The sequence below is a fragment of the Suricata suricatta genome, chromosome 10 (genome assembly GCF_006229205.1).
Source record: "Suricata suricatta isolate VVHF042 chromosome 10, meerkat_22Aug2017_6uvM2_HiC, whole genome shotgun sequence".
NCBI lineage: Eukaryota > Metazoa > Chordata > Mammalia > Carnivora > Herpestidae > Suricata > Suricata suricatta.
Window position 1 is genome coordinate 32,304,103 of NC_043709.1, and position 24,182 is coordinate 32,328,284.

Genomic DNA, 24,182 nt, shown 5'->3' on the forward strand with positions numbered 1-24,182 from the left:
GCAGAGACTGGAGCTGGTTGCAAGGTGGGGATATTTACTTTTAATCCTTTTCTATGTGTTCAGTTCACCTCGTGTGGTTGGGTGTGGAAAGCGGCGGAGGGGGGTTTCCAAATGGAGTGAAATTTCCAAACGGAGTGAAATGGGTATTACCATGCCCGTGGTGTTGGCAGGTCTTAAAGTTTAACAAGTCTGCAAATAACTACAGAACACAATAGATCCCCCCCCCACACACACATTCCCCCCTCCCTCCTTTTTTTTTTCCCCTGCCTCCAAACGCCTTCTTCGAGGCTGAAGCTGGGCAGGTCTCCAAAGGTTCAGCAGCCACAACAATCCAGCAGTTCAAAGTTGGGCAGCAATTGCACAACTACCAGCAACTCTCTGAGCCGGCTGCTAATGAGCTGAAAGTCAGGACCGTCTGAGGAGGTGAAGAGGAAGCTTCCAGCCCTCCTCCCTTCAACTCGAAATCCAGATATCTCCACCCCCACCCCCAGATAACTCTGAGATACGGCTGTTGCTCTTTGCTTGCCTGGGGGACCATGGCTCCCTTTGGAAGAAATCTGCTGAAGACTCGGCATAAGAACAGGTAAAGTTCAGCGTGCCTATACTCGGGGGCTTCTGTGTGAAAGTACGTGTTTTGTTGCAATTAGATTATGATGAAAACTATTCTTAGGGGAAAAAGCTCCAGGAAATAAGGTTTTGTATATATATTCAACTGGTGAGGATATTATTCCAGTAACGGTGATCACGGTGGCCACTGTAAGGATCATTGAAAATAACAACAACAAAATTATTCCTTTTGTTACTCTTTTGGCCAGTCCTGGCTCCACAACTAGCATCTGTAGAATCTCTCTTTGTGTTGCCTGGAATATTTGAGAGCAGTGGGAGACACGTTTCATTTTGGTTCAGACAGAATTTTAGCATGTCATAGGAAGGGTTAAATTTTTGATGAAGATAGAACTAGAATTTATTAGCCACTAATTAGAACAAAAAACACAGCTGTTGATACAATGCTTTGGCTCCCCTTTGAGTGGGGCATTCCTGAAACTTGGAAAGTTCCCAAAGTGAAAATACTTTGTAGAGGAGAAACTTTCTGTGGGCTGATTCTTTCAGATATTTTTGAGAACTTTAGGTGGTTGTAGGCACTAAAGGAGGATTCAGTCAGCTTTCTGCCTTAATCTGCATTATCACAATTTTACTTTGGTTTGATTTATTTTGCTATTTCAAGCCTGTAATGCCAACAGTGTGTGTAAATAAATGTATTTCTCCCTTTGTTTTTCTCTCTCTCTCTATTACACGCTGATTTTTATTGAGCTAGTATGTGTGTTTCAGCCCTATTAAGTATTTTATTAACACCTCAAACGTTACATTTTTATGCCAAAACAATGTAAGGATCATTTTAGACATGGGCTTTACTCTTTTAATATATTTATTTTGGAATAAGGGCTTTTCTGTAACTCTTCTTTCCAGCATGCCTGTTTGTACTTGTCATAATTTACTTAGGGGAAACGTAAAAGCATACAATTACATGGTAGGAAATGATACAATCATTTTAAAGTGTCTGCATGATAATATATAGTGATACAATTTTAAAGTAAATCTCCACACTTTGAGCTTAAATATGTTTTTAATTCATTCCAAATGTATCCATGACTTAGTTGATTAAGTTTTCTTGAGAAACTAAAACAACAATAATCAATCCTACAAAACTTTCTAAACCTGTCTTATTTGATAATAATTTGGTAATGCATCACAAATATGGCATTTCTGGTAATTAGTGAAACTATAGGTTACAATAAAGAAATATGTCTATTTTGAACAAATATATTAGTAATGGTTATTAAAAATAAGTTTGTATTTTCATGATGTCAGTGCATTAAAAAAAAATTCGAGAAGGCTTCTTTTGCCAACAGAAAAGTCTTCCTTTTTTTAAAGTGATTATTCAGTAGTACTGTGTTTGAGGTATGTTTGTTTAAGTGCCATCAAAATATATAAAAATCACTTGGCGGAAAGCTCATGGCTTTTTATAAAACAAGTTATGTTTCTGGAATGCTGATCTTTCTGAATGCGAACTACCTGTGTAGTTCAGGGCTGTTGCATGTGTGTGTTGTGTTTTTTATTTTGATTACTATTAATTCTAGAATTCTCTCATTGGCAAGCCAAATAACAGTTCAACATAACCTTGTGTGCACCCCTAAGAGTTTCCCCAGGGAAGTGCACGTCCACTTTCGCCATCTTGATTTTGCCACTGTACCATCTACCATTAAGCTAACTTTCATTCAGGGAAGTGTGTATACAAACAGTTTTTAATATGATGTTTTCTATACAAAATTATGAAAAAAAATGGAAAAAAAGGACAATAAAAAATGAGAAGTTTAGTAGCATTTCAAGTTTCTCTGACAAAATGGAATCATGTTCCCAAAGGTGATGCTTTCCTTGAACGTGTTTTGATGAAAGTGGTAAAAGTGAGGGTATGTGTAAGTTGCTCTAATGATTGAGTGCTTCCTATTACGAGTTTGTATTTTTCCAATCCTTAAGAGAGATTTAAGCCACAGCAGAGGTCAGAGAGATAAAAATATGGATGTCTCAAACTAAGAAGTACATAAGCCAAGTGGTGTATTGAAATAGAATATATTTTTAGTTTTTTCATTGTTTACTATTGCTATAGAATGAGGTATTTTTGTTTTGTTCTGTTTCTTTTTAACCTTCTCAAAAGTGAAAAACTACAAGTGAAACTTAGATACATGATTAAGTCTATCATTTTGTTTATTGCCGTCCATAATGATTTAAATAATCTTACTTGGACATATAGAAACTAAATATCTTTCCTTAAATGACAGGTGATTCATCTTTGATAGTAAATGTGATTGATGACAAAACATTCGTCTGATAAGGCATTCCTCAAATATATAGTATAAGATTCCTTGTAGAATGCAAAGGAAGAATTTGAGCATTTGTATAACCTTTGATAACTTATACAAGTAAAAGAACTACTTGAACATAATTGCATCTTTGTCAGCAGGAAAAAAAATACAGATTACTGGAAGAAATATCAGAAATTTGAGATCATAAAATTTTGACAAAGTTTTTATTGAACTTTTCTGGATCTCTTCTCTTTCTGTCTTTTCAAAGTATGAGGCATGAAATCTTTTAGAAAATATAAACCGTAAAGCTTAGAGAGGGCAGTGTCATATCTGTCTAATTACCATTGTGTGTTATGCGTAGGACGGTGCTGGGCATGGTACGGGCTGGTAATACAGTTATTTATATAATTTTATAAATTACATTATAAAAACATAGTTACTATTTTACTTTCTGTTCATCCTTTGAGGTCATCAGGTATTGTATAAAAATGAATACTTCATAAAAGATAAAATCTAAAACCCAAATAAATAGACATAATTTTATGGATTTGGACACCAAGGTAATCCTACCCCATCAGATAATCTTTCCTAAATTTTAAGAAGAATTTAAATTTCAACAGTCTTTTGGCAATTTGAGAATAATGAATGATCACAGATGATTATATTTTGGCACACAAACTTTGGATGCTTTTCATGTCTAACTTTCATATAAATAAAATGGAGACAATCTAAAATCTTGATGTTGATAATCAGAATTAACCGCTTCAAAATTTCTAATTGTAGTAACAATGGCACAAATACTTTATCAGAACGAAGAATTAAGTTTTGCAGTTAGGATAAAAGTTGCTGGCAAGGTGGATGTATTCTCTGTAATTAGAAGTATGGTTTTTTGTGAATTCGGCAGAATGGAGAGCGATCATGTACTGTTTTGTCTAACCTCCAATAAATACTTAAAATGTTCCTGACACTGGATTAAGAAATACCAGATATTTGAGTATGTGCCTCTTTTTAGTTCCTAAGAAATCTTCTGAAAGAGATTTCCCCTGATGATACCTGGTAACTTACGTAGTTACTAGCTGGCAGCACACAGCCCATTACGACCAATGACTGGAATGCTTTATCCCTGGCAAAAATATAGGGAAAGTAGGGAAGGCAGTGAAATTGAGCTGTAGGTTAAATCTTGAATTGGCTCAAACAACTATCAGCCGACTTAAAACTCACTGTGTAAGATCTTGTATTTTGTGCTGTATCAATTCATGAAACAAGTCTAGGTGAAACGCTGTTAAATGGACTATTTGGGGGAAAAAAAGTTCAAAATTATAGCTTGTTAACAATTTGACTTTAGAACATCTTTATTAGCTGGACTACATAACAAAGTTTTGCTGTTACATGATTGGTATGCAGTTCCAAGATATCTGATAAAAGCTCTAAAAATTCACAGAAGCGTGGCTTTCTTCTTTTCATTTTAGTTCTGAAAATAGAATACAGTCGAGCAGGGGCATATATTTACCTCTTTCGGTGTATGCAGATACAGTCCTTGATAGGGAATCTTTTTGTGTCTAACATTCTGGTTTTCTAAAACAAGGCAATATGTTATCTCTACTGTCAACATGCTTCTGTTCTCTAATGTTCTTTAATGTGTATTTGCTTAGGAGTTTTTAGAGACATGTTTTTGGCAAAAGACAGAACACCTATAACATTTACTTTTTTTTTAATAGGTTGTGATTGTCATTGCTGTGTAACCTGTTATAATTCTACACCTTCTAGAGAACATTTGCATATTTATTATCATTTAAGAAAAAATACTAACATGAATGGTCACCCAAGGGAAAAGTAATTACTTCATGTAGATAGAAAAGAACCTTGGGTACATGTTCAGCACTGACAGTGATAAGCAGCATACTTCAGGAATAAGAATGATCAGTGGGTATTAAATATGCTGACAAACAAGGAAAATTATCCTCAGTGCTTTATATCTGTAGTCTAGAATGCCCTCTGTTTTTATAAATAAAGTGACTTAAGAAATCTATAAAAAGTTCTTGTTGAGTATACTCAGTGAGAGCAGGGACCTTATCAGTCTTGTTCCTTTCTAGGTAATCAGTGAATTAGTTCTCAAATATCTGTTGAATGAATAAAGGAATTCAACATACGCTCTTCAAATACAGCTGGTCCCCATACAGTACTTGGATCGGATAGGAGTACATCAGTATATTTGCATTGAGTGGGTGCATAGGTAACTTAAAGAATGAATCCTTAAAGTCAAGGTTACCCCCGCATTATCCCTGCTCCTAGGCTTAGCTCCTTTCTTTCAAATGGTGAAGGGCTCTATTTGACAAATAGACTTTCCTGGGTTTCTGATAGAAAACAAACCAAGAAGCAAGGTAATTCATTCTTCTCAAGAGAGACCCTTATTTCTCCTCATGTTCCTTCAGTGCAGCCATGTACATATGTGGGTAAGGTTTGGCAGATTATGGTGAATGTCTGCTACAGATAGCACTGGAAGGTGTGGAGCATCGCCTCCTCTTTTTGAGATAACAGGGAAATATGATTAGGACATATTTGTTTTCTTACAAGAGAGGAGGATTTATTCTCTTTGTATCAGAAAATTATAGTTCAGGAGACAAAGGGAAAATTCTAGCAGTTGGCAGAAAATTAAGAATTTCAGCCGGGGCACCTGGGTGGCCCAGTCCGTTAAATATCTGACTCTAGATTTGGGCTCAGGTCATGATTTTCTGGTTCATGAGATCAAGCCCTAGTCAAGCTCCATGCTCTTGGAACCTGCTTGGGATTTTCTTTCCCTGAATCTCTGTCCCTACCCCTGCTTGTGTTCTCTCAAAAGAAAGGAAGAAAGAAAAAGGAAAAGAAAGAAAGGAGGGTAGGAAGGAAGGGAAGGAAGGGGGGAAGGGAGGGAGGAAGGAAGAAAGGGGGAGGGAAGGAATGATTCCAGTAGACATTAGGTTATATCTCCCATTCGCCAATACTGATTGTGTGCCCTGGGGCAAATATTTAATCTTTTTAATACAAGAACAACAATAAAGATAGCCTGCAAAGGAAAATCTAAGTTTGACAATTGGAGGAGGATTGCTCTTTAATAGACTACACAATTATGAATACAAGTATCAAGATCATTCTGGGGGCACCTGGGTGGCTCAGTCGGTGAAGCCTCCAACTTTGGCTCAGGTCATGATCTCAAGGTTCGTGGGTTCAAGCCCCGTGTTGGGCTCTGTGCTAACAGCTAGCTCAGAGCCTGGAGCCTGTCTTCGGATCCTGTGACTCCCTCTCTCTCTGACCCTCCCTTGCTCACACTGTCTCTCTCTCTCTCTCTCTCTCTCTCTCGCTCGCTCTCTCTCGCTCTCTCTCTCTCTCTCTCTCTCTCTCTCGCTCTCTCTCTCAAAAATAAATAAAAACATTAAAAAAAAGAAAAAAGATCATTTTGGGGAATACAACTTTGCAAATGAGGCAGCGTTTATGTTTAAGCTTCATTAGCTTCTGGGTAAATCCACCTTTGCTCACACTTCTTATAACACTATCTGCCACTGTTCTGAATGATTTACGTAATACTTAACGCCTTGAAGAAGGTACTATTATTATTCCTATTTTCCATTTGAAGCAATTAAGACACAGAGCAGTACAACCATTAATAATTGGCAGAAACAGGATTCGAATCCATGCACCTAACCATTATTCTGTATGTCCTATTTAGGAATTAGTTTTCTCATCTCTAAAATAGTATTAATCTTAAACCATCTAGTGTGAGAAGAAATCTAATTATACTTAAAAGATAACACAATACTAAGATAGTAATAACTCAGTAAATATTTACTCCTTGTTCAGGCCTGTAGGATTGAAATGCTATGAACATTTCTCTAAGTTTTTAATATTTAAACATGGTATGATATTTTGGGACTTGAAATCTCAACTCAGAACTTCTGTATTATCATTCATGTCTTTTCCTCCTTAGATACAAATAAGTATATTATAAATTACTGAATATGATTAGAAATGAGTCTATCAAAGTTATACAGAACTATCTTTGAGGGGCACCTGGGTAGCTTAGTTGATGACTCAGTCAGATGTTTAGTCTGACTCTTGAACTCAGGGTCCTGAGTTTGGGCTCCATGCTGGTCATGAAACCTACTTAAAAGAAGAAAAAAAGAAAACAAAACAAAACTATCTTTGGAGCTTGATGTAGTATTTGAATTCAGAAAGCTTTTAGATTCCATCCTCACACTTCTTTTGAGGCAAACTGTGAGACCAGTAATGATTTTGCAATGTGCCACATACCATAGGTTAAGGGATATTTTCTTATGTGTCTTTGAGAAGTTTATTTATTTTTATTTTTATTTTTGAGACAGAGACAGACAGAGTGTAAGCAAAAGAGGGGCAGAGAAAGGGAGACACAGAATCTGAAGCAGGCTGCAGGCTCTGAGCTAGATATCAGCACAGAGCCTGACCTGGGGCTCAAACCCATTAACTGGGGGGTCATGACCTGAGCTGAAGTTGGACACTTAACTGACTGAGCCATCCAGGGGCCCCTGAGAAGTTTTAATAAAAAGAAAGGTTACATAATTTAAATATTTTGGTCTTATCTTTGTCTACTAAAATGAGAGATTGAATTAGATTTTTAAAATCCCTTTAATTCTAAGTGTCTATGATTTTAAAATATCCTCTTCAGAGTAGAATTTAATTTCCCTGTCTTGCTTGCTTACCTTTTCAAGATAACTTTTAAAATTAGAATTAAAAGGAGGATTTGTGTGTGTGTGTGTGTGTGTGTGTGTGTGTGTGTATACTTTTGTTTTACCTAAAATGTGATACATTGTCACATAACCTCTACCACAAAAGGTTGTATTCTGGTGAAACTCAAAAGCATTTATTTCCACTCATAAAAAGATGGGATTACTTTACAAATTATACAAAGAATAATTGAGCATTTGCTACTTGAATGCACAATTTTTACTTTAATAATACAAATATATGAATGTTATGAGTAGCTATCTTTTTATTTTAGTTCTTTAGGACTAGTAAACCCTGCATTTGGTATTGTACCAGACATGCAAAGACACAACCTAATTCCTAAGAGATTAAACTAATTGAGAGAACAGTACTGTAGTTAAATATCTCAAGCATGAACTTTCTTTTAAATCACTCTTCCATGGGAAACTGTCCTTGACAGGGTAGGTAAAATCCCAATGTTTATGATGCAATTAAGAAGATGAGAGTATGCTCTCTTACAGTGGAAGAAGGCTGTTCCTTTGTACATTAGGTGCTCAGTAAATGTTCTTGATTGCCGTAAGTAGAAGTAAAAGAGGAGTACATGGAGGTAAAAAAAAAAATAAAGGAGCATCATTATAATTAAATAGCATTTATTAAACTCCCACAGTTAGGTGACAGGCTTGGACAAGAGTAGGGAACACAATAAGATGTATAAAAAGATGTAGGAGGGGGCTGAATCACACAATAGTAGACTGACTAAGATAGGATAATCAAGAGATAAGGATCGAGAAGCAGACAGAGAAATATGGTCACATTGGCAAGATTCCATAATCTTGGTGGGGTTGTTAACAAGAAAGCATTTTACAATTGAGGAAGTGTACAGAAAAATTTTTAGGATGTGTCTATATAGCAGTATTAGATTTACAGTCAATTATAGTTGACTGCTGTTCATTCCAATAATCATATTAAATTGATCAGTGTATCGGTTTATAAAACTGAGTTATTCTATTTTGTAGATATTTTGAATTTCATTAATGCAAATAGTGGTCCAACTTTAGCAAATTTTTATGCTCACTAATTATAGTATACATTTGACAGGAGTTTTGTGGCCAAGGCTTCTTGATATACTGCACAGTGCATGCCTGTTCTCAACCAATGACTAGGAGGTTAATTAGCCACCTCAGATACTTTTAGTTGCTCTAATGTTCATTTACTCTAACCTTTTTCTTTTCCTTTACAATTCCCTGCAATTATGGTTAACTGAGGGTACTTAATATCCAATAACAGAGCATTAGTTTGGGGAGACCACAGTATTTCATAGTAGAGCCTGAGGATACCTATCCTTAGATCTTCACCTAAGGATCTTACATTCACCTAGACGCCATGAAAACCCTGGGTATTTTCATGCAGTAGACATAATAACTGGAATCTCTTATTAAAGTACAAGGCAAGCATTTTAAAGTATTGATAAAAATCCATGTATTCAATGATAAATATTTATTTACCTTGTAATACGTGCCACATGTTATTTTAGATGCTAGGGATGCAATAGTGAGAAAGATAGTCAAGATCTCACCTCTCATTGAATTGGTAGTACAGTGATGGACAGGCAGACAATAAACAAACAATAAATGAACAAGACATTTCAGATAGCGATTATTGTTAAAAGGTCACTATGGAGGCAGAATTTTTTAAAATATTTTTTTAATTTATTTATTTTGAGAGCTTGAGAGTGAGCAGGGGAGGGGCAGAGAGTGAGGGGGAGAGAGAGAATCCCAAACAGATTCCACACTGTCAGTGCATAGCCTGATGTAGGACTTGATTCCACGAACCACTAGGTCAGGACCTGAGCCAAGACCAAGAGCTGGATGCTTAATTGAATGAGCACCCCTGGAGGTAGAATTTACATGAATTCGATTGCCTATCTAGGGCACTAGAAAATATCAATATGAAAAACAAAGAATCAGTGATAACTATAATTTTGAGTCTGAGTAACTGGGAACATAGTTGTATCATCATGGCAAAGGTAATTTTAGGAAGGGAAGAACATCAGGATGAAGAGTGAAAAAATTCAAGGTGTAATTTGTGTGTTTCCAAATATTCCACCTCCAAACACCTGGTGTTTGGACACAACGCACCTGAGATGGGACTGTGAAAGCAGCCTTTCATCTAGCCTACTCTGAAACCTCTTGACGTCTATATGGGACTGATTAATATGAAGCTTACTGCACCTGGAACAGGGCTCGAAAGGCAAAACATTGGTTTCCCAGTCAAGGCCTTCAAGGTGACTAATCTTTTGTTAAACCCACTCAATCTCCATGAAGCATTTAGTGCCCATCCTTTTAGTGATCCTTTAATTATTACCTTGGTTGAAATTACTTCCAAGCATTGCCATCACTTCTAAGGGATTATAAATTTCTTCTGTTTAAAGGTTACATTATTTTGACTTTTATATCCCTAGAGAGTCATGTGTAGAATTATGTAGATATGGGAGTTCAAATAATGGCTTCATATTTAGATAAATAAAATGTAGATTTTTTTGTGCAGGTAAATCATCTAGGTCAGGAGTTGAAAAACATTTGTGTAAAGACCACATCATCAATAGTTTAGGTTTTGGGGACTGTTTTGTCACCATCTCAACTACTTAGCTCTGTCAGTTAGTATGAAATAACCATGGGCAATACATAATTAAATGGGCATGACTATATTCCAATAGAATTTTATATACAGAAATAGGTGGTGGGACATTTGTAACTACCAGGCCCTAGTTGACTGAAAATTTCTCTTTTTTTACTTCCCCCAAACCCATTTCTACCTTCTTGCTGCAATAAATAAATAAATACAAAGAAGGGGGAAAAACATAACATTGACTATGTAGGCACTTAGGCTTCAAAGATGAACAATTAGTTCCAGGACCTAACTGTATGCTAGAAAAAAGAAAGGTAGAAACTCCTATTACTGAGCACATCAATAAGGGGCACCCATTTCCATCAGGGATGGCAAGAAAGGGATTATTCAGAGAAGATAAGGGGATTTCCTAACAAAAGTGATATTTGAAGAATAGTAAGAGTTAGCCTCAGGTGAGGAAACAGGTTATAGAAAAGCTCAGAATGAAAACAAAGCCATGGCAGATCTAGTCAAGTCTGGAAACCCATAGGGTGATATATATGGCAACCCTCAGAACTATGAGAGATCAGCAAGAAGTTAGAGGTAGCTAGTTCTGTGCATATTAATACACATATCAAAGGGTGCTTGACTATGGTGTGGGGGAATCCAATCATGGAAGGAACCTAGGAGAAGTCAGGAGACAGAGAAAACAGGAGAGAGAGAGGGAGAGGCAGAGACAGAGAGGAGAGAAGGGGAGAGGGAGAGGGAGAGAGAGAGATTGAAAAAAGACTTGGAAACCTCTTAAAGGTTTTAATGAAGAAAGGTATAATGGTAGACTTACAGTTTAAAAATGGCAGCCTGGCAATACTATGGAGCACAAATGTGAAGTGGACAAAAGTTTGTAATAAGACAGTATGCAATCACTTACTATAGTAATCTGTTGTGAAACTGAGAGTTGTCTGAATCATAGCAGTGGTGATAGACATAAATGTGCATATGTAAGACATTTGGAAGAATGAATAAAACAGATTTAATGAGTGCTTGTTAAAGGAGGATGAGACAGAGAAAATCTAGGAAGATCCCAGTTTTTAAGCTGAAGAGAAAGGCGGGGGGGGGGTGGCATGGTGATTAGGTTCCTATGAATTATATAATATAAATATGAAGTCAGCATGCAAAAACAGAAGTTGGGAATATGGATCTATATCTCAAGAGCAAAATATTTAGATTTGGGGATATGAGCATACAGTTGACTGATAATGTTGTGGACAGTATTACACTTATCCACAATATGTGTACAGTGAGACAAGGAATGAGTCACAGGAAGCTGGGGGATGTCATTTCTATTAGTTACTACCTATTGCATAATAAAACATCCTGAAATTAGTGGCTGAAAACAACTTATTTGTCAATTCCTTTTTTTTTGAAGAATTTTTTTAAATTTAAATTTTTGTTAACATACCATGCAATATTGGTTTCAGGAGTAGAACTCAGTGATCCATCACTAACATACAACACCTGGTGCTCATCACAAGTGCCTCTCTAATACCCATCACCCATCTAAGCCCATGGCCCCCACTCCCGTCAACTCAGAGTTTGTTCTCTATCATTCAGAGTCTCTTCTCTTTTTCCCCGGTCTGGATTATTATTTTTAATTTTATTTTTGTTATTTTTAAGTCTTTAATTAATTAATTTATGTGTCTTGATTCTGTGGGTAAACTGGGGGTGGTTCTTCTGCTGGTCTCACCTTTCTCAGTGAGCAGCAGGTTGGCCCAGCATTAGGTCCAGTCGAGACAACTGGAGGGCTAGGTCGCTCTCTCTCCATATGGTCTTTCATCTCAGACATTTTCATCAAGCAGCCGTATCAGGACACCATTCCAGGAGGAAGAAAGCAGAAGCTCCAAGACTCTTTGAGGCCTGGATTCCAGCACTTGCGCACATGGTTTTTACCCCATGCTACTGGTCACGGCAAGACCCAAGGTCCATTCAGGGAGGAAGAAATAGATTCCATCTCTTGATGGAAGGAGCTGCAAAGACTCTGTGGCCACCCCTGCATGACACCTACATTTACTGAATATGCTGAGGAAGCAAAGTCCATACAGGATCTGAGAAGAAGAAACTAGAAAGGTAAAGCAAGAAGCTTGGAGAGTAGAATGCAGAAGTCAGGTGATGGATTGCTGCAAAGAGAAGAAAAGGTCACGGTGTATAATGTTGCAAAGAGGCCAAGTCAGTTACAAAGAGATCAGTCCCAGAAATGGCTGCCCGGTTTGGCAGTGAGGAGATCTCCGATAAGTCTAAGAAGAAATGGGTTTATTTGGGGTGGGTGGGGGGAAGCCACTTTATGGTGGGCTGCTGTTACTGAAAAGTGAAGAACTAGAGAAAGTGACGGTGGATTGGTATTTGAGTTTGTGAACAAAAGGTGATGGGAAGATGTGGCCAAAATCAAGGTTGGTTATAACACAACAGGATAGTAGGAAGGAACAAAGGAAAGGGTAGAAGATACAAAGAGCTTAAGAAGGGACACATTCTGAAGCAGAGTTCTAGAGGAGGTGGAGGCAGTGAAATTCAGAACATATTAAAAAGTTTAAGGTTTGGGTAAATAGATTTAGGATGCTTCTGACATGGATAACCAGTTCTCATATCAGCGATATTTTAAGTATCTCCTTTTTTTTTTAACAAAATGGCATGACAGGCCCTGGTATATTCTTGTTTCTACAAATTGTAAAGTTTTGTTGCCCTTTAGGTAATTTATTAGCAACTAATGTGAAGGGCTGATTATTTCAGATGAAGCTTCCATTTGGAAGCCACGTTTTATTACAGTTTATTATAGAATATGTTCAGAAAGTAGAAATCAGGGATAGAGGGGCTCCTCTTGTGTTTTCAGCTATCCTACTGTATAATTCAAATTCTTACATATTTCTAGTGCCATGCCAACGTATTTCAGAATAAATATGTTTTGTTGTTATACAGTATTTCTCTGCAAAGTACCAATCACAAGGAAACTAGGTATTCACCAGGCACAGGTAACACTGGGAACTAAGCATAAGAATTTCCAATGAGATTAGATATTTGCTCAGCATTTCGTCTGGTAAATACTACATGTTAAATATTTACAGTTTGATTAAATCAATTTCCGGAATCCAAACCATGAGCCTCGTTTACTTAACCCCCAGTTGTCTACAATTCACATTCTTTACACATTCCTTTCCCTTTCCTCTGTTTATGGGAACTATGTATTATAGCTACCCTGCAATTATTTTATATAGAGGGCTTTTCTTACCCTGCATGCTTGGCTTACTTCCTAGAAAATTAAACTAGCATTAGCAGAACATAAAACTAGTGATTTTTTTTCTGTGTATGTGTGTGTTTGTGTGTATCCTTAATCTCCTGTGCGTCAGTTTTCTAATCTGTAAAACAGATTTAACGATACGACCCATCTGGTAGGGTTGTGATTAAAATGAACTGAGTTAATATATTTAAAGCCCTTAGAATAATGCCTGACAGGTGCTAAGCATTCAACAAAGTGAGCTCTTAACTAGTGTATCCTCTCACACATACCCACTTATTCCAGTCACTCTACTGTTTTCTAAGTACCTGTCCTTCAGCTACCAAGTCCACACATAATCACGTGACGTCACTTTTGAAATGGTCTTCTTGGGGAAAGTAGGTAGCTTTGTGGGTAAAGCATCTAACTCTTGATCACAGCTCAGTTCTTGATCTTAGGGTTGTGAGTTCAGGTGTTCAGGTCCCCTGTTAGGCTCCACACTGGTGCTACTTAAAACAAACAAACAAAACATAAAGTGTGGGATCTACTTTACAGATTAAATCTAAAATATTTATATTTATTTTTAAGTAAACTCTAGCCCCAAAGTGGGACTTGAACTCACGACCCCAAGATCAAGAGTTGCACACTCTATCAACTGAGCTAGCCAAGCACTCCTATGGACAAGATCTAAATCAACATATTGCCTCAAATTAAATCTCTTGAGCCTCTTTTATTTAATCAGAGTTTCTACAAGGAGTTATAGAAGTGGAGAATAAATTGAAAGCATTGAAATCAGTTACTGTTTTTATTATTATTATTAAATATGAGCTAAGTATTGTTTGTTTTTTAGGTTTTGGGATTTTATAGCATATTTGTTCAGAGTGTATCTCATGATTTTCAATAATGTTTAAGATGATCTTGAATTTTTTAAATCTTTTTTTCTAAGCATATCTGTTCTTCTTCTGAGCTATATGACAAATTCCTGAACATAAGGGTCATTTTATCTTCCATATCATTTTATCCTCAGCATTTATTCACATTTGCTAAAACTACAGTTTCAATAACAAATGAATGTTGAAACAAGTTATAAAAGCTCATAATGAAGTCATTGCAGAATAATGTATTTATTTTAGTGTAGTGAAATGCATTAGCACAATTTTGATCAAAATCATAGTTATAAAATGAGAGAAAGATTTAAAGCATTCTTGGCTCATCTGTGGTCTAAAGATTATATTAATAATGTATTTAAGTGTCTCTTATTAGCCAAACAGTTAGTTATAATGGAGGTGCACATGCAAAAAAATATTGACAAATTGAACCAGGTGAAAAAATATTTTGAGACAGGTTGGAAAGTATTTGTAAAATAATATTGTTAACTACTGTAGCAAGGTCACTCAGATTGCTGAGTAAGCATACTAAAAACACTACGCCCCCTCTCTGCAGTAAAAAAAAAAATAGTAATTTTGTTTTTAGTTTAATGACCTATATTTACCTAGTACATTTTTCACAATTCTCAAAGCTCTTTTACTAATGAGTAAAAGATATTATTAGATTATTATTATTAGATTATTAAAATATCTTATTAGATATTTGCAACAACCTTGTGAAAAATGTGAGTCAGATAGATATTGCAGAATTCCAGTGAAGGGTGCAGAGGCTTAGAAAAAAATGATTTCTCAGAATTCAAAATGACTTAATGATAGCTAAGATGAAATCAGAAGTTTAAAATTTCAGGTCCATTTGTTCCCACTACACATTTTTGACCATCTTCACAAATAAATGTTACCAATGTTTCAGTGGAGAAAATAATTTGAAGCATGTGATAAAAGTGAATATGGTAATATTATAAATGTTATTTTCTTCTGTATAAATAAATCATTTTGAAACCATTTTGAAATAAATTAACCAGAGGTGTGTTAAGTGAGAAAACAAAATATTTTCATGAGAATCTTGGGGTATATGCAATATTATCACATTTAATAAAGTATTAAAATAAATACATAATTAAAAACAGTATGTGAGTGTTATAGACTCACTACATAGTTATAGACATAGTGTAAAATATATTTAGAATATGTAGTAAAATCTGTTGAATATTTCAATGTAGTTTTAATTCAGCTTCCAATTAGTAAAATATAGTAAAAGATGATTGTATGAAACAGTTCTGTATTGATAGGAGTCACAGATACTTAGATATTTAGATATTAATAGCATTTTCCTCATTTTCTCATTAATCATTCTTGAGACAAAGTAGTTCAAGTCAAGGCACAAATTCATCTTACTGAATTTTTCAAATATTTTTCATTGTAAAATTCTTTAATTTTTATTGATCTTTGTGTTTTTAATTAGAAGCAAAATTTTAGATTTGCCACTTTATGTAAGGCATTTAATTTTTTTATTCATTGTTTTTGCTTCCTTAAAATGGATACCATAATGTAAATAACCTTGATACATAGGCAATATGATAACTAATTTACATCTTCCTAGTTATAATTTATTCAGAAAGTTTCACTGAAAATAAGATATTAGGAATGGTTTGTACCATACTTTGATGTTTATTGATGTATCTTTAGTAATCTCTACACCCAACTTGGGAGTCAAACTCATGATCCCAAGATCAAGAGTTGCATGCTCTTCCTACTGGACGGGCCAGGTCCACCATTAAGTACTGTACTTTGAGGCCATGATCTAACTAAATTCTGGCTTATAAAATTTCATATCTTCTTACAGTTGATATGAGTGAGCATTTATCAAATTAGCTGAAAATTCCAATTTTAGGTTGGTGTCAGTTAAATGTGAGCATAGTAATTTTATTCTTATATATGAACAAGTTTTGAGTAGATGTTTTTACTTTACAATGTAAGCTAAGAGTTATAAATTTTAAATCCTACAACTCAAGTAAACTCCAATTTATAACCATTTGAACTATGTGAATAATATACACTTGCAAACAGTTATGGTATTTTTATATAACCTCTTATCTGAATATCCACTTGTTGGTTACTCCCTCCCAGACTATCTAGAGAGAATCATTTCTGCAGCCTCCATCCATGTTAACTTTACCATCTGTCATCAATCCCTTTGTCACTACTCCTTTCATATTATAGACTTAGATACATAAGACTCTCTCAGTACTTGCTTTTATCCTAGATAGTCAAATGAAAGAATGACAGATTTGAAGGAAGCCAAATTTATATTTTTTAATTTATACTTTATATTTATAATAAGGCAAGGAGTTTTATATGAATAAATGCATTGAGCTTTAAGCAATTAATTTAAAAATGATTTTTAAACTGTAAGCATGGGGTGCCTGAGTGGCTCAGTTAAGTGTCCAACTTCAGCTCAGGTCATGAGCTCACAGTTCATGAGTTTGAGCCCCACATCGGGTTCTGTGCTGATAGTGCAAAGCCTGGAGCCTGTTTGAGATTCTGTGTCTCCCTCTCTTACTCTGCCCCTCCCCTACTCACGCTCCGTTTCTCTCTCTTTCAAAAAGTAAATAAACATTTAAAAAATAAAAATAAAAATGCAAGCAGTTCATAAATTGGGGAATATTTGTGAGTAGGTAGTCATAAAGGCTATTATAATTTATTTTTAGGGATTAGTCATAAGTTAGTATCAAAAGCCAGAGATGGAAAGAACACTTCTACCTTCTAGTTTTGTGACTCTTGGCAAGTTACTTAACTTCTCTTCATCTCAGTTACCTCATCTGTAAGATTGAGATGGTATTACTATCTACAGTATACTTGAGTTCTTAAAAATCAAGGATATTGCAAGCCAAGAAATGCCTAAAATAAAAGTAACTTTGTTAGATTAAAAATACCAAATATTAACCACATTTCCAACATACGGGAAAAGTTGATTTGTGCTTAGGTAATTTTGAGTGAGCAAGGGTAAAGTACAGAGAGATGTGAAGAAAAAGAAAAAAATATATTGTTAATCAGATTGAATGTGGCTATTTATAAGTGAAACTAAAACACTGTGATAAAAATAGAAAATAGACAGATACCATATGTTTGCACTCATAGGTCTAACAGGAGAAACCTAACAGAGGACTATAGGGAGGGGAAGGGGGAAAGAGAGTTGGGGGGAGAGAGATACACAAACCATGAGAGACTATTGAATACTGAAAACGAACCGAGGACTGAGGAAGAAGGGGGGTAAGGGGGGTGATGGTCATGGTGGGGGGCACTTGTGGGGAGAAGCACTGGGTGTTATATGGATACCAATTTGACAATAAACTATTATAAATTTAAAAAAAGAATAGAACCGAATTATTGAGATAAGGCATTTATAAATTAACACTCTATGACTTTTCACTTTTTATGTGGTTATAGTGTGCTCCCTGCAAAGTTTCATGTCCAGTAAAGTTTTTATTCCTTTTTCCCCAGTAAACATATACAAAAGCAAAACAAAACTAAACTAAATAATCACCACTCTTAGGCATGCTACTTGTGTTTATTTTTTGCATTAAAGTTGGAGATTATGTCTCAACTACTAGATTTGAATCACTAGGTAAGAACTGTTTGTGACATTATACTGCATAATAAACCAGTTTTTCTAGTCTAAGTTTGTATTTTTAACCTTTTGTTACACATGTATTTGCCGATGTCATTACTTATACTAGATGGTGAAATCACAAAAGTTGGGAAGGGAATATTTTATTTGTTCTAGTCCTAGTATTAAATTCTTTATGTCACATGATTAGGTATGTTGAGTATGTGATCAAATAGGGCAATTAATCTAGTGATTATTTAAAGCTTTTAAATTGGTGAAATTTTGATTAATATTTATTTTATAAATATTTTGGCAAGTTACGTTGGCCTGATGCTGGGTGCCATCAGTCTAGCATTTGAAAACCACTAATGCAATAAGAAACTTAAAAGTAGAACTGACACTATCATATTCCCTTCCCAACCCCAGCATTGTTTCCCATAATAAGCCAAGAATACTGTCTTTGAAATTATACATGTCTTTTTGTCATCTGAATTTCCACGATTGTGTTAATCACAGAAGAAGGTGCTCAGCAAATATTTGTCCAATAAATGGATAGAAACTCAATTGGAGCTACACTATAAAATAAATACAGTACTTTTAAATACTTTAGACCTGCTAAAAGAATCTTCTGCAAGGTATGGAAGATTTATTACCGAAACTCATTGGTCATTCCTTTTAAACATGTTCAATCAAGAAGCAGAGTTTTTTAATATTATCAAGTTTGAATAACGATTGTAAAAATTCCTCAAAATATTTAAAGATAACTGACTCTAAATATTTAGAGATAACTGACAGGGGGCGGAGGGGGGGCAGTTGGTTAAGTGTCTGAGTCTTGATCTTGGCTCAGGCCATGATCTTATGGTCATGATTTTGAGCCTCTGCCTGAGATTCTCTTCCTCTCTCTCTGCCAGTACCTGCTTGCATGTTATCTCTTTCAAAATAAGTAAATGAATATTAAACAGCACAACAGCAAGGTTTGGAACCAGTCACACTGTGAGGTTATCATGAAGGCACCAATTTTCTCATATGTGAAAATAATGTGGAATTGATAACATGGAAATAATAAGACCTTTTTTGATGGTACATAATAACCAGTAGGGTTAGGTCATCTGCATGAACTGAACATTGGCAGATATCTATAGGAGGCCACAATAGATAAACACTTGATCCTTCAAAAAAAAAAAAAAAAAGATCCCAATTTGAGGAGGGGTGTGGATGTATTGGGGAATTGTCACATACATCATCATTCTTATTCTCAGTAGGATACCAAAGTATTTCCAGATCTTTGCTTCCTAGTCTTCTTCAGAGCTCTAGTGTAGGGCTGAAGAGTTTATAGGTCATGTGTCATCCTTTCTTAGAGATGCAGAACTCATATTTCCCAATCAAAAAATGGAATAGGGCATGGGGACTATTCTAAGACAACAGTAAGGGCTTATATATATGAGAGTTTTGTCAGCCAACAGAGGTGCCCAGACCTGTCAGAAATCCTCAGTACTGCATCAGAGTAGGAACAAGCTTAATAAGGAAAAGATGCAGAAGGTAACACAGTCTTACATACTTTTCTCCATAGCTAGCTGGCCATTGGGAAAAGCCCTCCTTTGGTCAACTGAGTGTTCTTATGGCACTTTAGAGTTCCATTGCTATCAAATGCAACTTTATATAATACGTTTCTTAAAAAATAGTTTATTTTATGATCTTTTCCAATTTAATCCACATATTTAAGTCACCAAACTAGAGGTGCCTGGATGGCTCAGTCAGTAGAGCATGCAACTCTTGATCTCAGGGTTGTGGGTTTGATCCCCATGTTGGGTGTAGAGATCACTTTAAAAAAATAAAAATCTTAGAAAGAAACGAATTAACTTGTTTTTATAATATAATGGTTAGAACTGCACTCTTAGATCTTGTTTCTTTGCTTGGGTTTAAATCCTCCATGTATCACTAACTGACTAGGCAAGTCATTAAAAACTTCTGTGTTTCTTTATCTGTAAAATAGACAATATTATTACCTACCTTACAGATTTGTAAGGATTAAAAGACTCAAATGCAAAGAGTTTAGAACAGTTTTATTTATTAAATGTTTTCTGACTGATGGTTATAATCTTTAGTGCTCCTTATTGTTAGTAAGATTGTTTTTAGAGTTTAACCAGGAACACTATGAAATAAAATAAAGAGGTCCTACAGTTTAGTTGTAATGTAATAGTTATGTCATTATCTTATAAGGTTGATAATTACAACCATGACTCAATCTTGTTATTTTTACCATTATCTATAAAAAAACACATGTTGAAATAATTATAATTTATCAACTGATGCAGTGTAGTAAGTGAACTTCTAACTTCATAAAGTAAAAATAAATTGTTGATTTTGGGTATTTTATATACATGATCAAAACAGATGAAGGTAATGATTAATGTAGAGGTTATTTGTGCTATAGAGCCATGACCCAGATAGTAGCACTAACTACCAACAAGTTACTTTGAGTACTTATTTGGTTTTGCTTAGAATGTATTGTGTTCAAATATGAAAATAATACTGTTATCCTAAATTCTACCTACTTTTTTGTTGCTTCAAATTATTAAACAAGTTATAAATATTAACAAATAATCACATTATTCAATGCTGGGTCATTAAATGTGAAATCTTTTATAAGAGAACAATCACAGCCCAGTATGATTTTTTGAATAATCGTTTCTAAAATTTAGGTACAGCTGGATATTTAAATTGTATTGAGAACTCTTTGTTATTTGGTATCACTGAATTGTTCTTTCATCTTATGACCTCAGGAGTGTCAATAAGCAAGATGTAATGATGAGTCATTTAGAATAAAGATAATGTTGGATTCGTCACTATAGGTCCTAAAACATAAATGCTGTAGATTCTAAGTGTTAAAAGATTCTTAAAGTCAGGGAAAATCTCTTCCATATATGCTTCATGAAGTCCTACATTCTGAGGGTGCTACATAAATAAAGCAACATAACTTTCACAAGTCAATTCTATTAAAAAATCTTGTCTCCATAAATCATATGGATGATGATCCATCACAGAATTCACTATTATCATTCTTTCCTTAACTTTTCTTTCAAAGAGATATAATGAAAGACATGGTCAATTTGATGTACACTCATGATGAAAGTATCTCTACTAGGTATAACCTACAAACCACGGAACTTCCTTGCTTTTTTTACTATGTGGTTTTTTTCCTTCACAAAACTGTGTTCTCCCCATCCCTCTGTGCTACAAAGGAAATTATTATCAAGACTTTACTTGTATATATGTCCCAACTCTGACCACTTCCTAATACCTCTGTGGCTAAAATCCTAGTCCAGGCAATTCTCTTTCTTATATGTCTGCACTAGGCTTTCAACTAAGCCTTCCTGCCTCTGCTGTTGCTCTTTTGTCTTTTTTTTTTTTACAGCCCTTTCCATAAACAATCCAGATATACTTAAAGCATACATTTGATTGTATCCCTCCTACGCTTAGCATTTTCCCATGGCTTCTCACTAAAACTGGGACAAAACCCAAACGCCTCATAATGGGTATGCCTTTCTGCTTGATCCCATCCATTATCTATATCACTTGACCTTCCCTTCCCTCCAGCAACAACCCCTGATTCCAGTACCCTCAGCCTCCTGCTACCTTCCTGTTCTTCCAGTCCCTAGAATATACCTTGTGACCTTTGCACTTCTGTCCACCCTAGAATTCTTCCCTTAGTTCTCTGATTGCCTTTTCAAAATATATGCCCCTGTTCAAGTGTCATCTTCTTAGGGAAGTCTCTTCCAAATATTCTGAATAAAATGGACTTCTCTTTCTTCCAAATTCTTTACCTTCTTCATCCTGTTTGATTTTCTTTCTAGTGTTTACAACTACCTGCTATTATAAAAATTACACATTTCTACATGTGTTCTCTTCTCCTTTGTATATACGGCTTTAGTATCTTCAGACATGTCTGGCGCATGGTTGGCATATAATAAACATTTGTTGAATGAAAAAATGACTATTTTCAATAATGGACTTTTTTAAATAAATCTTTTTCATGTTTATTTATTTATTTTTGAGAGACAGAGAGAGACAGCGTGAGCAGGGGAGGGTTGGAGAGAGAGGGAGACACAGAATCCAAAGCAGTCCCCAGGCTCTGAGCTAGCCGTCAGCCCAGAGCCCAACACGGGACTCAAACCCATGAACCATAAGATCATGACCTGAGCCGAAGCTGGACGCTTAACCGACTGAGCCACCCAGGTGCCCTAATTTGTATATTTTTCAAAGAGAGAAGCAGAGAGTAGGCTCCGCATTGTCAGAGCAGAGCCCTCGTGGGGCTTAAACCCATGAACTGTGGGATCATGACCTGAGCTGATATCAAAAGTCAGATGCTTAACTGAATGAGCCACCAAGGTGCTTCAATAATGGACTATTTTTTAACCATGACTCAATATCATCCCACCATTCCTTCCTATGCTATGTTTCCATGATCTTTAGCCCTAAGGCTCCCACAAAAATTATCTTATTTTATCTCCCCTTATTCATCTCCACTTTGATTATTGTTTGAACGCTAGCAGTTCTAACTGTAGTTATATTATGTCTGACTCCTATAAATAAAAGAGACTCAGTTGTCTTTGATGACAGTTTACTCTTTCCAGAGCCCACTAAGAAATAAAAGGAAGTTAAGATATTTTCCTTGATTTTTTTTTATCTTGCAGCAAAACTTCTGATTCTTATGTAGTCTCAGCCTCAAATGCATCTCTCATTAAGGATAACATCTAGAAAGGGTATTAAAGTTAAACCATCTTTCTGAGTTTACACAGGTGATGACAGACATATAATGTACTTTGTTTTTCTTTCAGATCTCCCACTAAAGACATGGATTCAGAAGAGAAGGAAATTGTGGTTTGGGTTTGCCAAGAAGAGAAGATTGTCTGTGGGCTAACTAAACGCACCACCTCTGCCGATGTCATTCAGGCTTTGCTTGAGGAACATGAGGCTACATTTGGAAAGAAACGATTTCTGCTGCGGAAGCCCAGTGATTACTGCATCGTAGAAAAGTGGAGAGGCTCAGAAAGGGCTCTTCCTCCCCTAACTAGAATCCTGAAGCTTTGGAAAGCTTGGGGAGATGAGCAGCCCAATATGCAATTTGTTTTGGTGAAAGCAGATGCTTTCCATCCAGTTCCATTGTGGCGGACAGCAGAAGCCAAATTAGTGCAAAACACCGAAAAAGTGTGGGAACTCAGTCCAGCAAATTACATGAAGACATTACCACCGGATAAACAAAAAAGAATAGTCAGAAAAACTTTCCGGAAACTAGCTAAAATTAAGCAGGACACAGTGTCCCATGATCGAGATAGTATGGAGACGTTAGTTCATCTGATTATTTCCCAGGACCATACTATTCATCAGCAAGTCAAGAGAATGAAAGAGCTGGATCTGGAAATTGAGAAGTGTGAAGCGAAGTTCCATCTGGATAGGATAGAAAATGATGGAGAAAATTATGTCCAGGATGCATATTTAATGCCCAGTTTCAGTGAAGTCAAGCAAAAGCTGGACTTGCATTCTGATGAAAACCAGATTCTGGACGACCTAACTGAAAGTGATGGAATTATACACTTGGAAGAACAATTAGCATATTACAGAATGCTCATTGATAAGCTTTCTGCTGAAATAGAAAAAGAGGTAAAAAGTGTTTGCACAGAGATAAATGAAGATGCAGAAGGGGCAGCTGCCAGTGAACTTGAAAGCTCTAATTTAGAAAATGTTAAGTGTGATTTGGAGAAAAGCATGAAAGCCGGTTTGACAATCCACTCTCACTTGAGTGGCATCCAGAAAGAGATTAAGTACACTGACTCATTGCTTCAGATGAAAGCAAAAGAATATGAATTCCTGGCCAAAGAGTTCAGTTCACTTCATCTTACCAACAAAGATGGATGCCAACTGAAGGAAAACAGAGGGAAGGAATCTGAGGTCCCCAGCAGCAGTGGGGAAGTTCCTTCCTTTACTCCAAGAGTATTTAACTCCTATACAAATGACACGGACTCAGACACTGGTATCAGCTCTAACCACAGTCAGGACTCGGAAACAACTGTAGGAGACGTGCTGCTGCTGTCAACGTAATCGGAATGGCTTCTTTCTGACCTGCTTCAATGTCGTTCACGGTTGCTTAACAGGAAACCTTATTTTAGACATCACATTCTGGAAAATGATGCAATTCATGTTAACTATTCGGAAGTTAATAAAAGCTAGGGAAATTTGTAAGTTTA

The 24,182-nt window shown here is 35.8% G+C and overlaps 1 protein-coding gene across 1 annotated transcript; it reads left to right on the forward strand.

Annotated features, from left to right (window-relative positions):
- The first annotated feature begins 429 nt into the window (after window positions 1-429).
- RASSF9 (Ras association domain family member 9) lies at window positions 430-24,182 on the forward strand. The gene is made up of 2 exons (XM_029955382.1): window positions 430-583; window positions 22,776-24,182. Exons 1-2 carry the CDS (start codon window positions 537-539, stop codon window positions 24,034-24,036), a joined length of 1,308 nt encoding a protein of 435 aa, XP_029811242.1. The 5' UTR covers window positions 430-536; the 3' UTR covers window positions 24,037-24,182.

Excerpts from the sequence above, each read along its gene's own strand:
- RASSF9 (XM_029955382.1), top strand. The coding sequence starts at position 537 with ATGGCTCCCTTTGGAAGAAATCTGCTGAAGACTCGGCATAAGAACAG. Across the intron at positions 584-22,775 it reads AAGACTCGGCATAAGAACAG|ATCTCCCACTAAAGACATGG; the intron begins GTAAAGTTCAGC and ends TTTTTCTTTCAG.